Source organism: Ursus americanus, chromosome 1 (genome assembly GCF_024610735.1).
Source record: "Ursus americanus isolate L20-20 chromosome 1, mUrsAme1.1.p, whole genome shotgun sequence".
NCBI classification, from domain to species: domain Eukaryota; kingdom Metazoa; phylum Chordata; class Mammalia; order Carnivora; family Ursidae; genus Ursus; species Ursus americanus.
In genome coordinates, this window is record NC_142127.1 from 102,959,031 (window position 1) to 102,983,779 (window position 24,749).

A 24,749-nucleotide genomic window follows, 5' to 3' on the forward strand; every position below is an offset into this window, starting at 1 on the left:
CCATGAGCTCCACACCAACGTGGGGCTCGATCTCACGACCCCAAGATCAGTAGTTGCATGCTCTACCAACTGAGCCAGCCAGGCGCCCCTCTAGGTGGTTTGGTTTGTTCTGTTTTAAGTAAACCACAAGTTTAATACATGTCACAGGAAAAATCGTGATGAGAATGAAAGTAATAAACACAAAGGTGAAGACTGATTGGAGTTCATACTCTTTGGATCTCTGTTAAAGATGCCAGCATTTCTCTGCAACGTTTTCAAAATACATGGAAACCTTTAACTGCTATAATGAGAATTTATTCTAAACTGTGAAGATTGTGAATCAGGAAACACAGAGGAACTGTAACAGGTGTTTATTACAGAACCAAAGAAGTACTCAAATATCACTTTTTTTTTTTTTAACAAGTATAGACACACTGAACCTTTCTGAACTTGGTGGATGTGTTTAGCCCATGGAGAAACTTGTGTACTTGTGTTTTTAAGCTTGGTAACGAGGAAGCTGCCGGCACGGCCTGCAGTGAGTGCAGCAGGGTAATTCAGTTTATGTCCCTGCAAGGTCGGGCGTGTGCTCCCCTTATGTTCAGTCCCGTGCGCGCACGGCCTCCAGCCGCTGTCCGAGCCCGTGAGACGTGCTCCCGGGAGAAGAGGGGGTCCGATCTTTGCATGGCGCAGCCTGCGGCCGGCTGATGTGCCCTTGCTGCGGAGGACCCTGGCCATTAAATGTCCTGTGTCGCGACGAACCCCGTGCTGGCAGACGCCAGCACCGCTCTGTCCCAAACTCAACACAAAGACTGATTTGCCTGGTTAAGACCCCCAGTCTCTAATGCAGTCAGTAAATCTTTGTTGGTAAATAATTGCTATCGAGCAGAGTTTTAATATAAATTTATGAGTGGTGTTTTACCACAGCTCGGGGCTGCAGCGAGCACTGAGTGATGAATTTCAGATAGACTTACATTCGTTACATTAACTCTGTGAGTTTTTTAAAGCTTGTACACTTAACATTGCTTTTGGCTTTCCGTGACCTCTTGGGACGAGGCAGAGAATACACATGACTAATAAAGAGATTGCAGCCAAAAGACAGTTCTACCCTTTGCTCCACCACAGGAAAAGTTCCTTGAGCAAAAAAGTGGGAAGTACCTGCTTGAAATCCTGGTCTTCTGGTTGAAGATCATTAAAATCGCCGTCCTTCTGATGCAGCAGTAAATTAACTAGGTGATAGCAGTTACATCAACATGGACCGTTTCCGAGTACGATCAGAGGAACATTGGAGAGGTCACAAAGCTCTTCTGTTTACTGTGCAAGCAAGGTAAAGATATCAAAGCATAAAATCGGTCTGGAGGGCAAAATGATTCACGGGGAGGCGGCCTGGCGTTGGCGTTACAGGTATAGACCGCCGCTGCTGGCCCTTCCCGCCACACTGGTTACCTGTTGCCGGTAATTACCCCAAATCACAGTGGTTTAAAACCATAACCATTTTATTATTTCTCATGATTCTGAGGGGCAGGAATTTCAGCCAGGCATGATGGGAACATTGGTGCCCCACAGAGGCCTTCTAGGGCTGGGGCAGCCAGGATCCTTTCTTCACTCCCATCTTTGGTGCCTCGACAAACGTGGCTCAGATGCCTGGGCGTTGAGCCAGCAGCCCAGTGGCCATCCCGTAGCTGGCACCTGGGCTGTCCTCCATGTAGCCTGGGGGTCTCCCTCTTCACAGCCTCCCCAGCGGGAGAGTCGGAATTCTTACGAGGCCACTTAGGGCTCCCAAGGGCATAAAAACAGGAGCTGGCAGATGTTCTTAAGGCCTCAGCTGGAGTTGGCCCAGCATCATTTCTGCCACATTCTGTGGGTTAAATTGAGTCAGAAGGCTCCCGGCGACCACACAGGAGCAGATTTTTTTAAGGGTGATCTTTGGAGACTAGCTGCTTCAGTCTGCCCTCGCACACGCAAGATCTTTGGAGACAAGGTACTCCAGTCTACCCTCGTGCATGCACAGCACCCTCCCCCTGCCCTCAGAATCTCAAAATCTCCTCCCGTGGTGGCATCCAGCTCAGGCTTGAGGCCCAGGATTGTCATCTGCGTCAGGTGCGTGTGGGTGAGGCTCCTTGGATCTGATCCTTGCCATCTGAAGACCAGGGGATTCCGGAAACGAGTCACCTGACCTGCACATATGCACGCACACACACACACACACACACACACACACACACACACACACGGGACAGAGCCCTGCAGCTGAAGAGGAGAGAGACGGGGCCTGTAACAGTTACTGGTTCGTAGCAGCTCCAAACCCAGCCCGGCACACATCGCTAATCACCCTGCTTAGGGAACGGGGCGGGGTGTGTTCTCTCTCTGGGGGCATCCTCCAGGGCCCCGGGCTCTGCTGCCTCCACCAGCCTTCCTTTTCCCTAAGAAGTGGCCTGGTTTTGCAGCTGTGTGGCTCTCAGCCTGCTTCCCGCTGGTCTTAGTTTGAGGGTCAGAGGCCTTTTCATTTTAGACTTGCACTGAGCCTTTTAGTCCAACACGGTACAATTCCTTTAAAACCCTTGTGGGTGTCCTTTGTATCAAATTGTAATTTATTCCATTAGACAAAAGCCAAACCACAGATCCTTGTCTCTGGTCCACACACGCTCTCTAATTGGAAGGGTCTGTGAGGCCCTGCCTTAAATCTTTGAGTTCTCAAGACATGGGTCTGACTGCCACAACCTTGCTGGGTCTTCATTCTGGGATCACATCCCTGGCATACCCTGGATTAGATCTTAGTTCTGAGGCCAGTTCCAACCCTGAATTTTCTGCTGGCTGGAGAAGCTGGGAATGAGAAACGATTTTTCTTCCGTTGGTGTTTAAATTGGGAATATTTTCTCTAATGCTGCTGAAACTGAACACCCTTGATCCCCGCCTGCCCCCAAGCTCATCAGAGCCAGTAGCATGGTGAGCGTTCTGCTCGGAAATCTTCTCTCCAGGTCCCGGGCTCCCCAGGCCAGCTGGCTGTGCCTCACATTCCTGCAGACAGCAGGTCGGCTGATGGCTCCGCTAGTGCCCGGCTGGGGCGCCCTTTGTCCAAACTCAGGTAGCATTTTCCTCCCGGTCCTTCCTGCCTGTCCTTCAACAGTTGTTCAGCTCCTGCAGCCTAGCCAGCCACCTGGTGCCAAGCCAGTGGCATGTGCTTGTGGATTTTAACATAGCAGGATAGGGTGCTAATTCTGTGTTTCTTATCTCTCATTGCCTGAGAATCTATCCCAAAACTTAGTGATTTCACAAAACAGTCATTATTTCTCGTAATTTGGTGGCTGAGGACCACAGACAGAGCATAGCATGGCTTGACTCTCAGACCTCCCCAAACCATAGACGCTGCCACAATCTCTTATCATTTAAACCCAGTGTAGACAGCATCCCTTCCACTGCTTCTGTGGGTTAAAGTGAGCCGCAGGCATCCCTGAGTCTGCGTGGGATGATCTCCAGGGACGTGAATACCTAGAAGCGGGGTGCACGGGAAGCCGTCCCCGGAGACCAGCTGCCGTGCTGGCTGTGCGGGGAAAGTTATGTAAACTCTGTGTGCTTCGGTGGCCCTGTCTGTAAAATGGGGATCATCATAGTAACTGCTTACATCGGGTTGTACGCTTTCTGTGGATTAATACTTGTAAGGCTCTTAGAGCAGTGAGCCCAATATTGTTTTGAAATGGAAAATTTTTAAAATAGGTGCATAAGCTACATCTGTGCTAAATAAAACACTAACCACAGTGATGTCTACACTATGATAGCTGGTCAGTGAGAAGCGGTCTCAAGCAAGAGATTGTTTTCGCTTATACAGAAGTGGCATCTGAAAGATAGACCAAGTATATGTTGTGACATCCTCCCGCACGGTTTTGCCCTGGGTAACACAGAATCAAAGAGACTTAGAATCATAAGGGCCATTTGCACCCGCTGATGGGAACTGCCCGCCTGTGTGTGTGTCTGGCAGAGAGCCTTCCGGCCTCTGTCATGCTCTGGCGAGTGGGACCATGGCTTCGTGTCCTTTAAAAGTTGAAAATGAACTGATTTTAGATTTTCCGTTTTCTTGGTACTTCAGTAGACAACGTGTAAGTTCGGGATGGCAGGAGCATCATAGATGGAGTCCGGGGGCTCAGCCTGATGCGGGGAGGGGCTGCCAGGACACTGGGCTTCTCACTGCACTGCTACAAGTCTGTCCCAAAGGGGCACAATGGGTTCGCTCTCCTTCTTGGGCATGTTGGGGGATGCTGTGTTCGGGGGCGGGGGGGGGGGGCGGGCACCGTGGCAGAGCAGTTGGGACCTTTTGCTTCTGGAAGAGTCTGGGACTAAGCAGGGGCTCCTGGTATGTAGCCACGTGACGGGATGTCTCACTGGGGCTTTGTCGTGGCTCCTCGGTTCCTCCAAGTAAGGGCACATTGGAGGAGGGGGCCTCTTCTCCCCGTGTGGCTCCAGAATTACGAACAGGCTCGTCCTCGCCCTTGGGCAGCAGACCACCACCCCAGCAGCTCGAGCCTTCCAGACCCACGGGCTCCCTGGCCCACGGCTGCCCAGGCAGGACTGGGGGACTCTGGGCACATAGTGTGAGAAAATCCTAGTCTAGCAGATTCGGGACTGAGTGGTTGAAGCTCTGGGGTCTTTTTAGACTCCGAAACTCCCCGGTTCTCCCTTGGTACAAATACTCTGAAAAAAATCGGTGTTTAGAATGAACTTCAGCAAAAAAAGGAAAAGAAAGAAACTAGAAAGATAACTTGCTTTTAATCCGCAGAAGCTGTTTGCTGAGTCTTGTCATTTGTCCTCTGATTGAGCCTCTGATTACAGAACTTCACCTCGCGGCTGCCTCGGCTGCTCATCGGGGCGCACGCGTCTCTTCACGACGCCTCGCAGGATGGGCTCTTTCTTTCCGTCTCGGAGCGGCAGGTGCGACTGGCGGGCCCTAACCTGGGTGCCGTGCCAATGCGGGGAGCAGGGCGGCCCAGTGGCTCCGCCGGCACAGAAATCTTGGGGGGTCGAGTAATGACCCCCAGCGAGGAGCCCGGGCTGGAGGGCAGAGGCATGACTCCTAGGACGCCGGGGTGTTCTTCAGCCCTGCTGACCTGTACAGCATTTGAATCGTAATCAGAGACTGTCCTGCAAGGTGAATCGTAGGATTTATTTAAGACTGTCGAGATATGGGCATTCAGTTTTCCCAGCACCAAGATGTAAGTCGGCCTGATTTAGTTCCCCGACGATGTCATCTCCTCTCGTTGCCTCCTGGTTGGACTGTTCCCCTCTTATCTCCTTAGGACTAAGTCCTGACAGCCCCCACCGGGGAGGGGATAATTGTGCATATAGGATTTGCTCGTGAAAGTACCCACAATCTAGCCAGGAGCTGTGTAGGTCCATCTGCACGGAGCCCCGGGGCTGGGTGGGGGTGCAGCCTGAGATTTTGTCTGAGTGCAGACAAAGCTTTCTGAAGCCTGGAGCAGCTCTCAGCTACCCGTGACACCGAGGTGACCCCCGGCCCCTGGTATTGTTGGAATTCCATCTGAAACGGATGGTGGAAAAATGGGAGCCCACAGGAGAATGTCTGTGAAGTTTTGTTAAGCTAAGTTTAAAAATCTTAGAAATCCGCCAGAGAGGGAAATGTAGTGATTTTAAGTGATCGCTTATTTACTGTAGAATCACCAGCGGTGACTCCGCTCTCCCTAGTTCTTACTCTGCAGGGAGACCTCGAATTACCTGGGTTTGTAACCAGCATTTTCCTCTGGGCCTGCCTCTGTCTGTCTCCGTGCCTTATTTGGTTTAGATTGGTTTTTCTTAGATTCTAAGAAATCAAGGTATGTTGAGTGATGCTGTGCAAAGAGATGACCTTTCAAAGGTTCACGTGTGAGTTTCTTCAACCTTAGAAATATTTTCTCCCGGAAACAATGTTTCAGTGGTAGTCAGACTTCCCAGCTGGCTCGTCATCCATTATATTCATGAAAATTGGTAGAGAATGCAGTATTATCACAGCATTTGGAACTTGAACCTAATTATCCCATGAAAGTGCTTCCTCGTATTGTGGTTCGTGGAATTAGCAGAATTAGGAGGTCCAGTGAAGCTGGTGAAGTTCGCAAGAACACTCACGGGCACCTCTGCTTCTGGAAGGCTCTTTGTCACACTCAGAACTTTGCTTCGTCCTCGGTCTGGGTGAATAGCATTCTTGTGCCTTCTCAGTCGTCCCTCCCATCCTGTGAGTTTCTAAATGGGCAGTGAGAGGAAGAACAAGCCAGGGGACACTTTGGTTTCCCTTGTTCAGGAGCTGAAGACTCCAGAGCAGGAGCTCCAGGTGAGATAGTCTGACCTGGAAGGGCGTGGAGCCCCACCAGGGCAGGAGAGCCCCAAGTCAGGGCTGAGCTCAGTGCCGGCCATGGGTTTTCACCCCAGGAAAGCCTGGAGGTGACGTGGGAGGTTTGCTGGGAATGGGTAGTTCACGCGGGAAGAAGCTCCCGTCAGTTGTCGAGGGAGGCCTGGGTTCAGCGTGCTTTGGCGTGCTGGCTTCAAATGCTGAGTGGTTTTCAAGAAGCCCTAATACGGTTGCATTAAAGATGGATTACATTATCCACGATTTGTCTATTAGGTGCTGTTACTAAATTTTACAAGTGGAATTTCATGTTTAATGAAATTTAATAAAATGTTTAAGAATCCGTAATGAAAAACTGTGAAATAAAATGCTCTTATCTGTAAATACTAGAAGTTTCAGAATTCAGTTAACGTGATTTTTAGAAAAGGAAATTTAAGTATCCTTTTTTAAAGCATCGTACCTTAGTTTGAGGGTGCTTGCTCAGTTAGAGGAGAGGTCCATGGGCACATCTTTCAGCCCCCAGTAGCATCACACAGTTAAGACCTACACACACAGAAATTGGTTGAACATATGAGTTATGCATAAGATAGAAGAGAAAACCAAATTACCAAGCTAAAAATAAGTGTTATTTCCATTTTACAATGACAAGAGAAAAATGAATGCTGAAAATTTCTTAAATTACCTATGTACCTACTTCTTAAGAAAACTTACACCAGACTTTATGATTCATATTTATGAGTGGCTATTTGGCTCCTTTTTTCTTCTAGGGCATGCTGCTGAAGCGAAGTGGCAAATCGCTGAACAAGGAGTGGAAAAAGAAGTACGTCACCCTGTGTGACAACGGCGTGCTGACCTACCACCCGAGTTTACATGTGAGTGTGGCCCCTTGGCACAGGTGGTAGGCCCGGAGCTCAGCTCCCACACCGTGTGTGTTGGCGGAGGCGGGGGGCCCTAACAGCATCAGTCCTCTCGTCTCTGAAGTTAAAGCTGTCTTGGGTCTCCTGCTCCATCACGAGATAAATAATACACCCCTCAGTCTCCGTCAGACCACGTGTCTCTCCCTTCCCCTCCCTGACACCCATCTCTGGTTCTCTAATTCTGCAAGGAGTTATAATAAAAGAGACAGATGAAGTAAAATTTCCAATGCAAGTAAAAAGACAGGAGCAGGTAGCAAAAGAAAGAAAGAAAAGCAAGCATATACCTGAGAATCTAGAACAAAATCCGAACAATTACTTCGGAAGCCAGGACTCCACTCTGAGCAGCTGAGAAAAACAGGAAAGTTAAATGTAGTTCGTGACTCGGTTTTTATTGTCAGATAAGAACACAAATCCGTTTGTAAGGTAAGAGAAGCTTTTCTACCGGTGTTAATAAAATGTAATATATTGGTGATTTATAGAAGGTAGATTAAAAAGCAGAATTAATTTTATTTTGGGGGAAAATGCAGACATTCTCCCCATCACGAGTTGTCTTAGGAAGCCTGATAAAATCTGCAGATGGGGTGTTAATGACAGTTCTCTACTAATACATCCCATGAATCTTGATATTTATTGGTCTTGATGTAGATAAGTGTGTAGATTAGAATATATAGTCTTAGCTGCTCATCTGATTGTATCGCTGTGGTAAGCTCTTAATTTAAAGACGTTTAAGTACTTTAAAAATTACAGTTATGAACAAGAAATTGCACATAAGGATATTGAAGAAAATTAAAATCATTCCCACAGTACCACCTGGGGAACAGGACTGCTAGCATTTTGGAGTGTGTGCTCCTAGCCATTTTTGTACATAGGTGCTTGTTTCCTCCCGCGAGCATGAGGCCACCCCATGCGCGCTGCCTGTGCCCGCTTCCCTGGACGATGACGGGTCACGTGCACCTGCCCGTGCCCGCGAGTAGGCTTGTGTGCCTCCGTTGTTAACGGTTACATAACACTCATCGTGCGGCTGTGCCCGATTGGTGTAACAATGTCTGCAAAATGGACGTGTGGCAAATAAATTTACTTTGAATTATTTTTAATGTTTTGAGTAATAATCGATGTCCTCTTTTGACATTCCTGAGCCCTTATCCATTTCCCGGGACTGATTGCTAGCATTCGCTTCCAGAATTGAAGAGTGCTTGTGCTCTCGCAGCTTTGGGCTTATGTGGCCCGATTCCTGGAAAGAATGTATCAGTTTTTCTCCCCCGGCAACATACCGGAGGGCTTATACCTGCATTCCCATGAACATTCACCTTCAGAATAACTTATCTATCATTTCCCAATATAATAGGTAACAAGTGATATCCTTACCATTTCATTTGCTTCCTGGGGGTGAATTGCCCTTCTTCTCCATGTCCTGCAGCAATGGCTTTCCCTTTCAGAACTGTGTGATGAAACAGGTGTTTCGTTAGGCACCCCTGACTTGTTTCTGATGTTGATGGGAACGCCTCCCATACTTTACCAGTAAGTAGACTTGTGACATGTCAGTTCTTCGTTGTACTGAGGAAATTCCTCTGTGCTTGGTTTGTCTTGGCTGCTTTGGGATTAGAGTCAGGTTGCTTCTCCGGGAGGCCTGCCCGTGGCCGTTTCCACGTCATCTGCAGCCCACCGTCAGCCTCCGTCAGAACAGCAAAGCAGTGCTGGCCCTTCACTGGGTTCTCTCTCCAGCACTGCCCCATCAGCTGCCCTCTTGCTGGCTCACATCCTCTTAGACCACGTCCAGGAGCACAGGTCGGACTGTTGGCCCATTTGCTTTGTGTTATTTAGAGAGAGCAGTGTAATCAAAATATTCTTCTTGCTAGGGCTCACTGACCAGGAAAAAGTGAGGTCTGACTGATGAGCATTTCGGGCCACCTTGCACTCGCCTGCTAAGCCCAGGCTTGATCAGAGAGACATTTGCTTCTTCTTGCTAAGGGAGAAAGGTGTGACAGCAGTATGTCCCAGAAAGTTCCTGTAGGAGGGATGATGCCTACTTACTTCCCGTCCCAGCCCAATTAATATAATCACAATCAGTTCTTCGAAAATTTTCCCACATGGGCTTCTTCTTGTGATGCCCCTCAGTGCTTGCCAGTTCTTTACACACACACACACACACACACACACACACACATGCACGCGTGTATGCTGGATATTGTTGGAGTACAGAAAAGGAGCACAGCAGGGCTTTGCTATATAATTATATGGCAGGCAAGAGCCAGTATCATTTTCAAGTGCAATTCAGTGAATGCCAGTCTCCTGGGAACTGAAATTACTGATGCAGGTACACCCCTCCCTAAAGGAGTGGTGTAATCTAGGGATGGATTTTAATTACTAGAGTGTGGAGAGATGGCGTGGCCTTCACCGTAATCCTCCTTTGACTTTATTTTCACAACCAAGCTTTGGATGGAAGTTTGGAGACGAAGGGAGTTCCTGGAGCGTGTTCTCTTCCAAGTTGTTAGAGAGCTACTAACTGCCGAGTTAGTCTGGCATTCTTTGGCTCAAAATGGGAAGACACGTCAAAGGGATGCCCATGGGCAGAGTCCAGACTTTTTTTAGTGACAAATTAGGAAGCATGCACATGTGTTGCAAATTCAAGTCTTAAAATTCTACACTATGAAGAATGTCCCAATTATTTTAGTCTAGGAAATTTCAAAAGGTGATAGAACCCATGATATCAGTTAAACTGATTGCACTGTGACACCCACTTTCTTGGTTGTCTCCAGGCTCTGTTATGCCTGGAAGCCCACAAGGGTGCGTTGTTGTGAGTGCTTAAATATTGGGGAAATCTTCCCCAATCGGTGGCTTTGGGTTTCATTACCGTTGGTCATCACTGTCAGTGGCCATCTGCACTGATCCGAAATAGCATAGCCTATAGCCCACGTCTCTCTAAGGAGCAAAGGGGAAGAACCTGGCTAAATAATCTGATATTTGTAGATAGAGTTTTCTGCAAAGACTAAGTGTTTCTCAGTAGTGGAGTAACTGGGCCAGCTGCTGGTGCCCACCACTAACTTCCAATGACTAGGTAATGTATTTACCAGAAGGGAACCTGGCGTGCTTCTCCGAGGATGGGAGTCTGATAACGCAAGCCTTCTATAACGGGGTGAGCAGTGGGGGATTGAGAGCACCAAGCTTGAAAAGGCACGAATCATGTAGGATTGGAACAGATACTAGGCAGAGCCACACAGCAGCCCCTTCTAAACCAGCGTGTTACCGTGTGGCTCTCGTCACGAGCGCAAACGTGAGTTTCTTGTGCGCATGTGTGCTGCTCACAGTCCCTGTTAGGCTGGATCCAGACTCCACCACCAGCTACCTTCAGTTTGGGAATCACACTGAACCCAGGAGGCTGGGCCGGGTTCTTGCACTCAGGGCAGAGTAAGGGATTGAATCAAGTTCAGAGGAAAATAGGCCAGCATGGTGGGGCCCTTAATCATTTCATTCAAAGTTGAGATTGCGTAGAAGTATCGGCCACTGGACTTTCACCAGTATTGGAGGGTAGGGTCCGAGAGGGGCTGATCCGGATGCCTCCGGGGTTCAATTAGCCAAATTAGATTCCCAGCCCGCGCTCCTGGACAGACGGTCAGACCAGGGCACGAGTGTATTGGGACAGGTGCAGAGCCCACTGCCCCCGCAAGTCTCTCCCTTCCCCACTCTTGCTGAATCGACGCCTTGGCTCCTGCAGCCCCCGGGCACCACGGGTCTCCTGAGACCTTTGCTTGCAAGAGATGCTGGCGCAGCAGCTCACCTCGGACACCGTGGGAGCAGGACACTGACCATTTCCTAAATTAGACACACAAATTTTGGAAGTTTTTAAATGTCTCAGTTGCTGGGGCGCCTTGGTGGCTCCGTCGTTAAGCGTCTGCCTTCGGCTCAGGGCGTGATCCCAGCGTTCTGGGATCGAGCCCCACATAAGGCTCCTCCTCTGGGAGCGTGCTTCTTCCTCTCCCACTCTCCCTGCTTGTGTTCCCTCTCTCTCTGGCTATCTCTCTCTCTGTCAAATAAATAAAATCTTTTAAAAAATAGAATAAAATAAAATAAAAAAATAAATGTCTCAGTTGGATGCGCTGGAAGTCAAGAAGCTCTCCCGGAAGAGAGGAGTTGTGATCCTCGAGAAACCAGTCTGGTTTCCTTATGACACAGGTGTCCATGGCCGTGGTTATGAAACGATCATCCTTCAGACACGAACCCCCAGTTTCAATTCTGAGCGTAAGTTTTGCACACATTGGTGTGGTCGAAAGCAGCCTCTTGACAAACCAGGCCGTCGTTGTGTGGCCCCAGCTGCGGACCGGGCTCACGGGCTCCCCGCGGAGTGCCAAGCGCTAGGAAACCGCAGCTTCAGAAGCAGGCTGCTGGGCACGAGCTGGGGTCCAGGCTCTGCAGCACCCGTTGAGGTTAGCGTGAGGCTGGCAAGCTCGCCGTGTGCTTGGAATGGGTCGGCGGCCAGGGACACTCCCCGAAGCTAGTCTCCGAGGACTGCCCACCTGTCTCAGAACTGAGTCATGGTTCTGCAGGCCAGAGACCTCTGCTGGGTGGTGGCCCCAGGGTGTCACTTCCCACTGGTCCTTTTGCTTCAGATTCTCTTCCTTCCCTCCCATCCTTTCCCAGCCCCATCTTCTTCCAAGGCTTCATTCTTCCCAGTTTGCTGGCATCATCCCCAGAAGCATCTGTGGTTCATCCTGAGCCCCAAGTGCAGGCCTGGCACAGATGAGTTAGGAGACCAGCTGCCTGGTCTCCATGACACTCAGCTTGGCCTTGCTCTGTCGTCTACAGAGTGCCGGCTTTCCCTGCACCAGAGCGAAGTTGTGGCAGGAAGTCTTTCACCCCAGCCGTGTTTCCTGCTGTTGGAAGCCTTACACGCTTTTTTTCACGGAGAGAACCTGTGTTTATAAGCAGGGGACGGAATTGCCCGTGTGGGACCAGATCATAGGAAGTGACGGTGTCTCTGGAAACCAGGAGGAAATAGGGAAGAGATTGACCACCATAACCCAGACCAAGAAAGTTTCCTTAGCGTTGATGGTGGCGGTGCCTCCCGAGCCCGGATGTGCTCGCTGTGCGCTCCTCGCCCGCTTCAGCTTGTTCCCAGAAGCTCAGGAGCCACCAGCAGGGACGGCCTCCGGTGGACAGGTCCCCACGTCTCCCGCACTGTGGGGGGCGCAGGAAGAGGAGGTGATGGTCTCAGCCCTAGCTGTTCCTCGGGGTGGGCGGTCACCTCCCTGGTAGCTGGCAGGGGCAGCAGGATAGCTGAGGGGAGGCTCTGGCCAGGGTGGGGGGCGGCACAGAGGACGCACACGTCCAAGCGTGGCAGCAGCTGCTCTGCCGTGGGCCTGGGCCATCCCGCCTTTCAAACACAAGCCAGAACCCGTGCTTCAGGGCACACATCCTAGTCTGCAGCGTTCCTTCTCGGGGGGGCATCTTACAGTGGGCACCGAGCAACCGGCTGGATAGTGTCCACCCTGGAAATCTGGAAAAGGAGTCCTTCGGGTGGGTAGTCCGCTGATCCTGTGTTCTGAGGTCACTTCAGACGTTTCACCAGCACCCCTGCAAACTGAGGCTAGCGGAGTCCATTGGACTTGTGAGGAAAAGCCCATCCCAAGGTTGGGACTGCTGGGGGGCTCGGTTAGTTACATGGAAGGTGAAGCCTGGGGTCCGGGGAAATCCAGTTCACTCGATGCCTCTTTCTCAAGATGCTGTTTTTAAGTGAGTTAACCCTGTAACTCAGTTTAGGTTAACAGGTGGCAGGCTCAGCCAACATCATGAAGCTGCTTTGGGTTTGCGGCCGCTCCCGTGGGCTGGCTGCACTGGTTCACCCAGGACGCAGGACCATCAGTGCCAACACCAGGCAGGCCCAGGTCTCGCGGGATGCGCTGGTCACCCACACTCGGGGCGGACCAGCTTAGCTTCTTCTCCATCTCCACTTGGCGTTCTGCAAACACAGCCCTAAACTAGCAAGATGAAAGTATGCGAGGCAGGCTTCTGAGGCTGCTCTGTGGTCTGGGTTTTTGTTTCTTGGAGAATTTGCACATCCAGAATACCTCTCGAAAGCCCTCCCTGCGTCACGTTCTTGGGGGGATAGGTCTGAGCGTCTCGTCGATGACACTTTGCTGGATCACAGTCAGGGTGGGTGAAGGGCAGCCTGTTCTGTGGACTTAACTACGAGCCGCAGGGAGCACCTTGATGGAAAAACGGAGGGGATAATGAGAAAGAACTAACACCTGGGGGCTTCCCAGTCCAGCGTCGCCACCTATTCATCTTCTGTGTCGGGAGAGCGCCGTCGAGGGCACGGCTGACAGAGGTGTGTGCGCCGGGCTTCCTGAGCCGGAGCTCGTGGCCGTGCGGTCGGACCAGTGACTTCATGGGGCCCCGGCCAGGAGGGCTTTCCCGGGCATCCTCATGAGGACGCGGGGCAGCTGGACAGAGCCCACCTGCCTGACGTGGGCTCAAATTACTCACACTGTTGAAAACCTCCTTCTTGGATTTCTTTCCCGTTCTGCATGTGGCCTGAATTGGAAGCAGCTGTGGGTCTGTCCTTTCGCCCTGACACGCAGAGCTGGACTTCTTCCCACGGCACCTCCCTCCTGGACAGTGGAGATGCCCCCCCTTGCTGCACGGCACCTCTTCTTCTGGATGCTGGGGACGTTTGCTTGTTTTTTCCCCACGTCAGTAGAGTCAAACTTGGACTCTCTGAATTGTCCTGTCAGGATGCTGATTTCAGTCAATTTCAGGTTCCAAATCAGACAGAAAATCCACCTCTTTACCGATGCAAAAATGATGAAAAGATCTAGGAATGATTCCCTAAGTGGGTCTTTATCTCAAAAGAAATAACACCAGGAAAAAAAGGAAGATGCTTCTGTTGTGAGAACAACTCTTGCCTGTACCCACTGTTGATAATCATCGTCTGAGATGCACACAGTCCTCACGTGAGATCAGGACATTTTACGTGATGACTCACTGCTAATCTGTGATCAGTCCCTTCAGCGAGCTTTGTGCACCTCAGATTTCTTGAGGTCGTGATCACTGAGTTATGCCCGAGAGAAACTCTTCATTGGTTTCCCCAAAACACTGCAGAAGTCAGACTCACGTGAGTCTAGATTGCTAGGCAGGTTAAGTTCGAAGCCCAGATTTCTGGCTGTAGAACGTTTGAGTCATAGGGACTGACATTTGAGACATGGGACGACCCTGAGATTTCAGCCCCCCCCCCCGGCTTTCTTACTGAGCAGAACGATGTCAGATGTGTCCTGACACACAGGCAGGAAGCATAATTAATTTTATGTTGAACAGCTATTTGATCTGGCCTCCCCTCTATAAGCCACAGTGCTACACGCTCTCTGCCTCTGGTCTGTACATTATTTTCCAGCCTGGCTGCTTATACTTCCACACTGCTGGTGGACCTTCAGGGCCTTCCTCCACGAGAAGTCCTCCCTGATTGCATGGCAGCCAGTTCTTCTCGTGGTGACTTCCAGCATCTGTGTACCCCCCATCTAGCACAGGCCATGCCCTCCTCCCCACTGTTTGCCTGGGGCTAGTGTAGGCTGGGCACCCAGGCCAGCACTTGTGGGTCACATGCAGTCAGGTCGTGTGGTTCCTGCCATGTCTTTGCTCCTGCACTGCTTGGCCTGGGATCTTCACGGGTGACGATCCTGGCTCTACTTTGAAAATTCCAGTGAGACTGGGGTGGAGGAAAGGAACCACGTTGCACATTTAGACCTCCCTGAGTGCAGATCAGCTTACGTCAGGTGAGGGAGAACACACGTGTGCAATACTAAACAAAGGCCATAAAATCTTAAAACACTGTTGAAATCTCCATATAATCCATTTTAAAGTAAATTAGGAAAATATGCATATACTGAGGAGCAGAGATCTGGAACGCTGGCCACAAGCGAACCTTTCTGTTCTAGTCTGACCGCCTGTTTTGGGTGGATGGAAATGGGTTTGAAAACAGTGTGGGGGTTTCTAGAGTAGCCGGCATCAGTCCCAGGGCAGCAGAAAAACCCCGAGTTTGTTGTGATGGGGACTGTGTTGTGATGGGGACTGTATAGGGGGATATGGTGGGGCTTTGCGGAGGTTGGGGTAGAAGCTGTGTCCCCGAGTCCGCGCGGGTTCTCGGCCTGCCCCAGGAATAACCGCTGTCCACTTGTCCCAACCCGAGTGCTTTCCTGGCCCACAGTGGGAGCAGCCTGTCCAGGAGCTCCGTGTCCGATCTCGTGTGCTTCCAGTCGCACTTGGTGCCCTGCCTCTTTCCAGGAGAGGCGTTTGCAACAGTTGATGTCAGAGTAAATGAAGAACGCGCCCTGCGTAGTCACGCGAGAACACAGGCCGTTCATGTACCACGCACAGAACTCCACCTACTTTGTCTTATGTAGAGAGGGGAGTCACACTGGAGTGAATGTCTCTGGCCTCCAGCACATCCTCACCTCCATCCATCTAAAAATTCCTTCCTTCCTTCATGTCTGACGGGTTCCATCAGCGTCGTGTGCTGACTCCTTCTGATGCCCCGCACTCATGACTCCCGGGTCTGGCAGGGCCCTTCTGCACCATGGTAGCTGGGTTGGACCCCATGGCCCACTTCAGGGATCACCAGGCCCCTTTGAGGCCCATGACTCTGGGTGCTCTGCGGGCTTCTGTTCCTCCGCCGTAACGTTGGTCTCCGCCTTCCGTCCTCCCTGGGAACTCATCCAGTAGGATCTCAGAAGTCTCACTGACAGAGGTGATTTCCCAAACCCGCCTCTCCTGGACCTCAGGCCTGCTTGTCCATTCTGCAGGCATGGCGCCCTGCCCACCAGGTTTTCCAGAACTCATCCACTGTCCGCTGTGCAGTGAAGGAAGTTCTGCCTATGATTCTTCTCCCCTTCACTGTATACTTTTCATCCTGTTGTTACTTAACTTCCCTCCACTTGATTCTTTCAAATGTGTCGATGATGGAGAAGATCCCCACTCTGCTTAGGATGGAGCCCTGACTCCTTCACAGGGTCCACCAGGCCCCACCAGCTGCAGCCCTGTGCCTCCGACCCACCGCATCCCTCCCTGGCTGGACTTTCCTTCCAGCTGCTCGCATCTGCCGTGTTCTCCAGCCTCCGGGCTGTAACACGCAGCTGCTTCCACCAGGAGTGCCCTCTCTTGTTCCTCCTCCTTGCCAGACTTACTCTGCTCATCCTTCCCTTGCAGTCGAGAAGGGCATGTCTCTGGAGTTTCCTCCACCAGGCTTCTTGGGTGCACCTGCCATGCGTGCCCTCCCCTTGCTGTGTCTGTTGTTTCTGTGTTCTCTCGGCGTATCTTGTGGCCCGCGTCTCCCACAAAACCGGGAGCCCCTTGGAGGAGAGACCTCTGGGGTCCCGTCAGCTGCATGTCCTTCACGTCGGCGCAGTCTTGCCAAACAAAGAATGCGGCACGATTTGGCCACGCACTTGGGCTGTCCTCATACCTGCAGGCCTGCAGTTCCTGAAATCATAAGCAGAGGAAGCTGCCTCCCGCTGCTTTAACACAGAATATGGCACAGCCGTGTCCAGGCTCCTGGAAGAAAAGGTCTCCAAGGTGGGAGAGGAGTTCAATGTTTTGGTTTTGTCTTTTTGATTGTGGTAAAACACACGCAACATAAAATTGACCATCTTAACCATTTTTGAGTGTACAAACAGTTCAGTGATGTGACGTGTATTCTCACCGTTGGCAGCCAGTGTCCAGAAGCTTTTCATCTTGCAAACCTGAGATTGTCCCCATTAAACACGAAGCCCCCACCCCTTCCCCGCACCCCTGGTGACCACCGTTGTGCTGTCTTTGTCTGTGAATTTGTCTACTCCACGTTCCTCGTGTGAGTGGAATCATATCGTATTTGTCTTCTTGTGACTGACTCATTCCACTCAGCGTAATGTCCTTGAGGTCCGGCCATGTTGTTGCATGGGATGGGGTTTCCTTTTGAGGGCTGAATCACATTCTGTTCTGTGTCTACACCACGTTTTGTTTATCCATTCATCTACGGATGGACATTTGGATCGCTTCCTCCTCTTGGCTGTTGTGAATCATGCCACTGAGAACATGGGTGTCCAGATGTCCCTTTGAAGCTTGGGGTTTTATTGTCCAAACTATGACATGTGAGAACTCTAGAGAATGACTGAATTTTAAAGATGCCCAACCTTAACCAGGGCCCACTGGGGAATTTGCTGGGCACAGTCCTGACCAGAGCGAATCATGGAGGAACCCATGTGGCATGAGAGCGGCCACCTGGCCCTGTTTCTCTAGGCTGCCCCTGGGTTTGTCAGGAGCCCTCTGAGCACTGGGGAGGCTGTCCCGTCTGTGCTTAGGGCAACAGGGGAGCTGTCTCTGGCATTCACCCAGCTTCAGACGGTGTGGTGAATATCAATGCTGTCAGACCCATGGGATGATCCCACTGAGGTAGTGTAAATATTTTCAGGGAGTTATCCACAACTTTTGTTAGGAAGAATGACTGCTGAAGAAATCATACCTTTTATACATACACAAAAAAAGATTCTTTATCAAAGTCTTATTTTTGCCTAAGGAAATTCTTGTTTATTTTATAGAACCCTCAGGGTTTATAAAGTGTATAGACTTTCAAATAAAATGGCCAAAATGCCTGCTCGCTGTGGTACAAGTTGTCTTCACGATGACCACACAGAGTGTGCGTTAAGTAGGGCGTGACCAGACCAAAGAAAGTCCTCATGTTTCTATAAAAATTAAAGCACCAAATATCCTAGATCCTACCTATTTTTTCTACGTTGAAAAAATCCATTTGCGTTCTTTTCTAAATAAAAAAAATAGCATATGTGTATTCGTGTGTTTCTGTAAATATGCAGATTTAACCGTGTAGCTTGCGGATTTGAGTCTTAAAGTTTCTAGTAGAGTCGATGGGACATTGTCTTATCAGGACACAGCATGATAGTTCATCCCTTGACCCAATCTGTATCATTTTGTTTTCCATTTTTGGTCTTTCCAGTGTTGCTTAACTGTAGCCAGAATTCTTGCAAATAGGTAAATAAATCAAACCCATTGGATTTCTTCCCTGGCAGTAAGTCACTACTGAGAACTCTCTGCGGGAGAGGATGGACGTGGGGGGTCTCGAGGAAATAGTCTTCACTTCCACCAAGAGACTGAATTCTATTATTATATTTTATAAATATTTTCTTCTGTGGCTCATAACCCAATTGCTGGCTTGTTGCGAAGGTCTTGCCAGGAAGAGAGAGGTGGGGGTGGAGGGTCCGCCTCTTCTCAGGTGTGCCTGTGGCCCCAAGTGGAAACCAATCAAGGTGCGATTTATGTTCATTAAGTGCTTGTCAAAACTGAAAAATTTTCTAATCAACAGCAATCTAGCGGCGCCCCCTCGATGGCTGGGAGTGCCACCTCGGCCGTGTCAGCCTCTGCCTGTTACAACTCTAGGCGAAAACCCGCTGACGATTACATTAGGCTAAGCTGCGGAGTAAATGAACCGCGTCTTATTAGGTGCTGCTAGCTTCAGTGTAGTCCTGCCCCGCAGGGCACTTGATAGCGCTTTATGGCTTTAAAATTAGTGTAGCTTCCCATTTGCTGCAGGGTGCTGCATGTTATGCCTTTGAACTCAATAAGCAAAGGGAAGGGGGCCTTTTGTTTTTCCCCCGTATTTTTCTCCCTTGCATTTTAGCAGTTTTGTTTTGCATCTTTTCCAGACGGCATTTTGCAATAAAAATGTCTGACTACTATATACATGCCTCCCCAACCACAAAAAAAAAAAAAAAAGAAGAAGAAGGAAAGAGGCGGGGGAGAAAAATAAAAAGTAGAACATATCAGACCTCTGCGAAGGACACGATTTCTTTTTTTCCTGCGCTGGGAAGTGAAAAGTCGCTTGGTGGGTCACGCCTCCTGGCTTATCATGTCAGAAATACTACCTCAAGTGGGAGCAACACCTCGAGCTCAGGAAATGCCCACGTCAGATCAGAGGACAAGGATTGCAGTATTTTGACTAGACAGCTGTCAGAAGAGCTGTTGGAAGGGCTGTCGTTTGGGGAGGGCTCTGGCACTCTTGTGAACAGTTCATATATGATCTCCGTCCATCCTCAGAACCGTCCCACGAGGTGGGAACCGTTCACCTCCCTGTCTTTAAAGATGTGGAAACGGGGACCAGGAATGATCAAGTAGCATGCCCCGAGCACATAACTCCTGAAACCTGGAGGTTGGATCCCGGGCATGGTCCCTGAGGCCGTCCTCTGGCCCACGGGAAGCTGACTTTGTCCTCTGCAGACGTCTTCAGTTCAGGAAATCAGAACGTGAAGTGACTGCTCTCCTTCGCAAATGAAGCTGATGAAATCACTGCGAGACACCCTGGAGGCAGGAGCGGCAGGGAAACAGAAGTACTCCTGGAAAGGCAACGCATCAGAAAAAGACAAACAGGTGTGGTGAGCGTTTCAGCATGAGGAGAAATCCTTCAGTGTTCTGTTGGGTGACAATGGACGTGGGAGATTTCTGTCCTGCACTGGGTCAAATGGCAGAAGAAAAGGCGTAGCGATCATTAGTGCCCCCCAAGGACAGACTGTGTGTGCTCTTCTGTAAAAAAAATCTGCTTCTTTAAGAGCTGTGTGTTCTAGCAAATTCACCCCAAGAAGTCTGAAGTTTTAAAGATTTTCAGCTCTAATATTGCTATGCCAAACATCCCCATCTCACTCAGAACTTCCCTGATCTAACTGCTGGTCCACTTGTTCCAAGCCGTAATTAATTATTAAAGTACTCACATAGCCAAGGAACAGTGCCGGCTCCTTGAAGTTCATCGCAGTGAAATTCCACTCACGCTTGCCTTCGAAGAGGCCTGCAGTGACGGGGAAGACAGGAAGCCGTTCTCATACCCGACACATTCATTTTGTATGGGCTGGGTTTGAGCACGCATGGGTTACAGCTGGGTAATATTCAATTTTAACCTAAAATGAGGAAAATCTTTCTTGCAGCGTAAAGCTCAATGTACTAGGTCAATCAAGACAGATACAATCGGGAAGCACAAGGTGTGTTCATAATTCAATTTGGGGTTTTCTGCAGTTTTGATTTATACTCTAATAACCTGTCCCCCAGGGCTGACGTTGGCCCTGAGCCCACATGTGTTGGACGCTCGCTTGCGGAGGGGCCCCGAGAGGTTGGCCCTGGCTTTGTGGGAGCTGCCCATGGTGCGTGCAGCACGCCGCCCCTGACTCCCCGTGACACTTCCCCGCCTTTGCTTCTACCGGTCTTCTGTGATCACCGGGCCCAGTAAGGCCTTTCTTCACTAAAGAATTTGCTGTCGTAACTGTTGCGTTTGCCCCAGGCACTGGTAGACGTCCACTTTGCCAGGTACCTTCTTCCTGGGGTGGCCGCACGTCATGTTGGCGTATGCACGTACAAGCATTGGTCCCGCGGTTCTTACAAAGGCAGCTCCGAAAGCGAAACCCTAGAATTCTGTTGGCTGTCTGGGGAAACAAAAATCATCTCTCATAGGGTTTTCCACTTTGAAGCTGCCTCCTACCTTGCTATTGTGACCAGTCCTTTGGAGAGAAGGAGAAATTGTCTTCTTTGAGGTATGTGCTCTGAAAGGACATGGCCAGAAGATTTCTCCTAGTTTTACGATATTTTCATAATATTTTTAGGGTGTCGGTTTCGTCTGCCCCTGTTCCTGTATATGAGCCTATTGTTTATTATTCAGAAATGCTGGACTTGAACATTTGCTTAGGTCTCTTTGAACGGATGGTATTATGTGTGTCTTTATAGATTAGTTTCCTTTGAAAATAGTATTAAATGGAGTTGGGAATAGCAGTGCATCTAACAATGGCTTCTCTTACATACTTTTTTTTCCCCCGAGCCCAGAAGTAAGGATTTTTTAAAAATAGAACTTATACAAACTACTGTTCCTCTTTGAACCTGGACATTCATGAAGTACAGTGAAAATCGGGAGAATGAGTCAATCCTTTCCTCCAGGAAAAGACAAACAAATCTGAAGAACATTTCTGATATCTCTGCAGAAACCCAGCTCTCATTCCCTTCCCCCAGTGGTGTGCGTGAAGCCGTGGGGCGTTCATAGCCCTCGGCCATTTTGTGAACATTGAACTGGACAAGTGGTTCTTGAGCCTTTTGGCCTCAGGACTCCTTTACTTTCTTAAAAATAACTGAGGAATCCAAAAGGGCTTTCGATTCTGGGAGTTATATCTTTTTTTTTTTTTTTTTTAAGTTTTATTTAAGTAATCTCTACACCCAGAGCGGGTCTCGAACTCACGACCATGAGTCGTGAGTCACCTGCTCCTCCAACTGAACCAGCCAGGTGCCCCATCTTGGGTTATAAGAATAATAAAGCACCCTTATATAATATTATACATAAATAACATTTTAATGAAAACCACATTTTCCACAAGAAAAGGAAATCTTGAGAAGAGTAGGATTGTCTTACTGTTTGCACAGTTTGTTGATGTCTGACTTGATGAAAGAGGCCGAATTGTCATACCTGCCGTCTGCCTTGGGTCTGCTTGATTAAGGTGTACCAAGAACCTCACCTTATGCAGGCATTTAGCCGGAAGAGGGAGGAGCGTTCTGATAGCCATTCAGGTTATTGTGGGTGTTCTTTTTGGATACTCCTTCAGAATGCAGCCTGTGACAGTTTATTCTAATTTAAGAATGCAGCGAGGAATCTGAAACAGTATCACTAACTCCTTCCTTCTCTGCTCAGTGAAGAGCCATTGAACTGTCTTGCTGGTTGAATGACCTTTCATCCTTCCATGTGCACCTGCGTGCGTCATTTCAAAAACATTGCTTAGGGACACCTGGGTGGCTCATTCGGTTAAGTGTCCGACCCTTGATTGCAACTTAGGTCTTGAGCTCAGGGTCGTGAGATCCAGAGCCCTGCATTGGGCTCTGTGCTCAGCATGGAGTCAGCTTGAGGTTCTCTCCCTTTCCCTCTCCCTCCCCCTCTGCCCCTCGCCGTGTGTGTTTGTGTGTGTGTGTATGTGCGTGCGTGCTCTCTCTCGCTCGCTCTCTCTCAAATAAGTAAATAAATAATTGAAAAAAAATTGTTTAAATGAGATATGCAGTTTTCCAAATGGCGACACCTGTCATTGTATAATATCCAGAAACTGTTTTCATTTATATCCCCGCCCACCTTGTCAGGAAAGAGCGTCAGTATTTGGAAAGTGTCAAGCTCATGGTGAGAGATACAATTGCCAAGATTCTCATCCTCACTGGAAGCTTAGATTATACGCTAGCCACAGATACTGTCCACTGTTTTCCCTGCAGGGCTCACGTTGGTCATTTTCAAGAAAATACCTGCCGAAGGCCCATGACAGAATTCTCGTAGTTGATGTCTGACATTACTTCTTTCAAGTAAAAATGGGTCCCACCAAGAAAGCGGGGCTAGTTCAGCTTGCAACTCAGACCACTGCAGAAGTGTGTTTCTGCAGGACACTTGTCCCCTTCCATGTTGGCACTAACACACATGCTTGCCATGTCATTACCCAGAAAATTAAAAAGACATGTATGTACTCAGGGTTGAAATGCTTAAGAATCAATAACTGCTTTTTTTTTTTGAGATTTTATTTATTAATTTGACAGAGAGAGAGCGTGCGCACAAGCAGGGAGAGGGACAGAGGGAGAGGGAAAAGCAGGCTTCCCGCTGAGCAGGGAGCCTGATGCGGGGCTCGATCCCAGGACCCTGAGATTCTGACCTGAGCCGAAGGCAGACGCTTAACCAATGAGCCCCCAGGCGCCCAAGAACATTCTTAAGTGAAACTTTTTGTTTTTATTTAGCGAGCACAGCAGTGAATACTGACGATAGGGACTGGTATGGTTTGGTTCCGCTGCCTGGGTTTACGCCCTGGAGTCGGCAGTTTTAGTCCCCATAAAAAGAGATTTCAACTCCGGAAGAGGCAAACAGTGTCTTGGGATGTTTTGAAAATAGTCCTGAACCTGTGAACCCCTGGATATAGGGTATCAGGAACCCCACTTTGAGGACCACCAAGCTAGGTCATGCAAAGAGGAAAAATGCGATTCGTTGGCCATGACAAGTATCAGTTTGTGCTGACGATTATCTGACCTAGACAAAATGTATTTCATGTTAATATATTAAGTTTCTAAGCATTTATGGATAATTAGAAACCAGAACTTACTGGGAAAACCAAATTGGAACAAAAATTTCTGTGATTTTTTTTTCCATCATTTAATTATGAAGATGAAGAGTCTCCATACTTTTTTAAAAAGTATGTGTAAAATTGCAGCGGTGTTGATTTATTGTCTGCACTCGGAGAGAGTAGAGTCTCAAAGCTGTGTGTTTTATTCAGACGCTCTCATGCCAAGATGCCAGTCCTACCATTTCTGCATTTGGGGTTGGCTTTAAGATCTTGTTAACTGCTTTTGGTACCTCCGTGAACACATCAAGCAAACCCATCTTTCAGCAGACAGCCAAAGGTAACGTCGGGATGGGAGGCAGTGAGAATCAATATAGTAAGAGTATTTTTAGGGACTATTGATGGATTGCTGTATTTTGAGCTTAAGTCCAAGCGCCAGATGCCCCAGAGCTGACTAAGATGAACTCACCATTTACTGAGAACCGTATAGGCCATCACACACGGAGAGGGCTCTGAGATCGCCAAGCCAAGACCTCCACACCTGTCCCTCTGCAGTTCTGGGGAGAACTGGGTGGTTCCGTTAGCCTCATGTGTATTTGGGTGAGGGCTTACTCTCCCCGCCGGAGCACTGCGCTAGCCAGTCAATGACCTCCAGGTCCTGGTGACGCATAACGGTGAGATTCGAGGACAAGATTGTACAGCCGCAAATCAATTAATTCTCCGTATCCGGAGAGATCCCGTACACCATGGCACTAATGACTCCGCGGCCCTCTCTGAAGGCAGCCCCCCAGAAGGTGGGAGCCGCGTTAAGCCGTGCTTCTGTCAGCAAGCTGGAAGCTGTGGGTCTCTGACACAGCTCTCAATTGCTAGCAGGTTTCTCTCATTGCACCTCATTTGCATCTGGGACATCAATTAGCATGTTTGTTGAGGCTAATTGAATGAAACTCAATCATAGCTCTTAATTGCTTGACTATGTGAAAAGAAATCACATTAATGCAGCTAATTAAGTGTACGGCAATAGATGCAACATAATTAGGAGCGAGAGGTAAAAAACAAGGGATGGCAAAGGTGCAGGAGCGGGTTGCAGGGGGACGCTGTGCATGGTTCCCGAGCTCTCGGCACGTTCGGCAACGGGTCCCTTTGCTCCAGCGCCTGCTTGGAAAAAATAATCCGCACGACGAGCATGGACAACTTGAGAAGAAAAATGCAAATAGGTTTGCAATTACTACTTTTTCAAGCTGTTGAGGGGCAGGAGATGGCACCTCTGGGGGGCCTGGCTCTTGAGTGGGCCCCAGGGACTTGTTAAGTGCTGTTTAAAAGTACTTGGCTTTGAATTACCCTCATGCCTTGTTAAAGGGTTTTTTCCCCTTTTATCATCGATCAGCATTTTCTACAAGGAACACGAGAAGGGTAGTATCTATAACATTTACATATCAAAATCGAGCTTGCTGT

The 24,749-nt window shown here is 49.3% G+C and overlaps 1 protein-coding gene across 9 annotated transcripts in view; it reads left to right on the forward strand.

Annotated features, from left to right (window-relative positions):
• Nucleotides 1–24,749, forward strand: part of AGAP1 (ArfGAP with GTPase domain, ankyrin repeat and PH domain 1) — a 530,989-nt gene that overhangs the window by 323,219 nt on the left and 183,021 nt on the right. For all 9 annotated transcript variants that reach the window (XM_045794054.2, XM_045794055.2, XM_087864639.1 and 6 more), the window contains one exon: nucleotides 7,072–7,176. In XM_045794054.2, coding sequence (XP_045650010.2) covers nucleotides 7,072–7,176 — 105 coding nt within the window. The remainder of the gene's footprint in view (nucleotides 1–7,071; nucleotides 7,177–24,749) is intronic.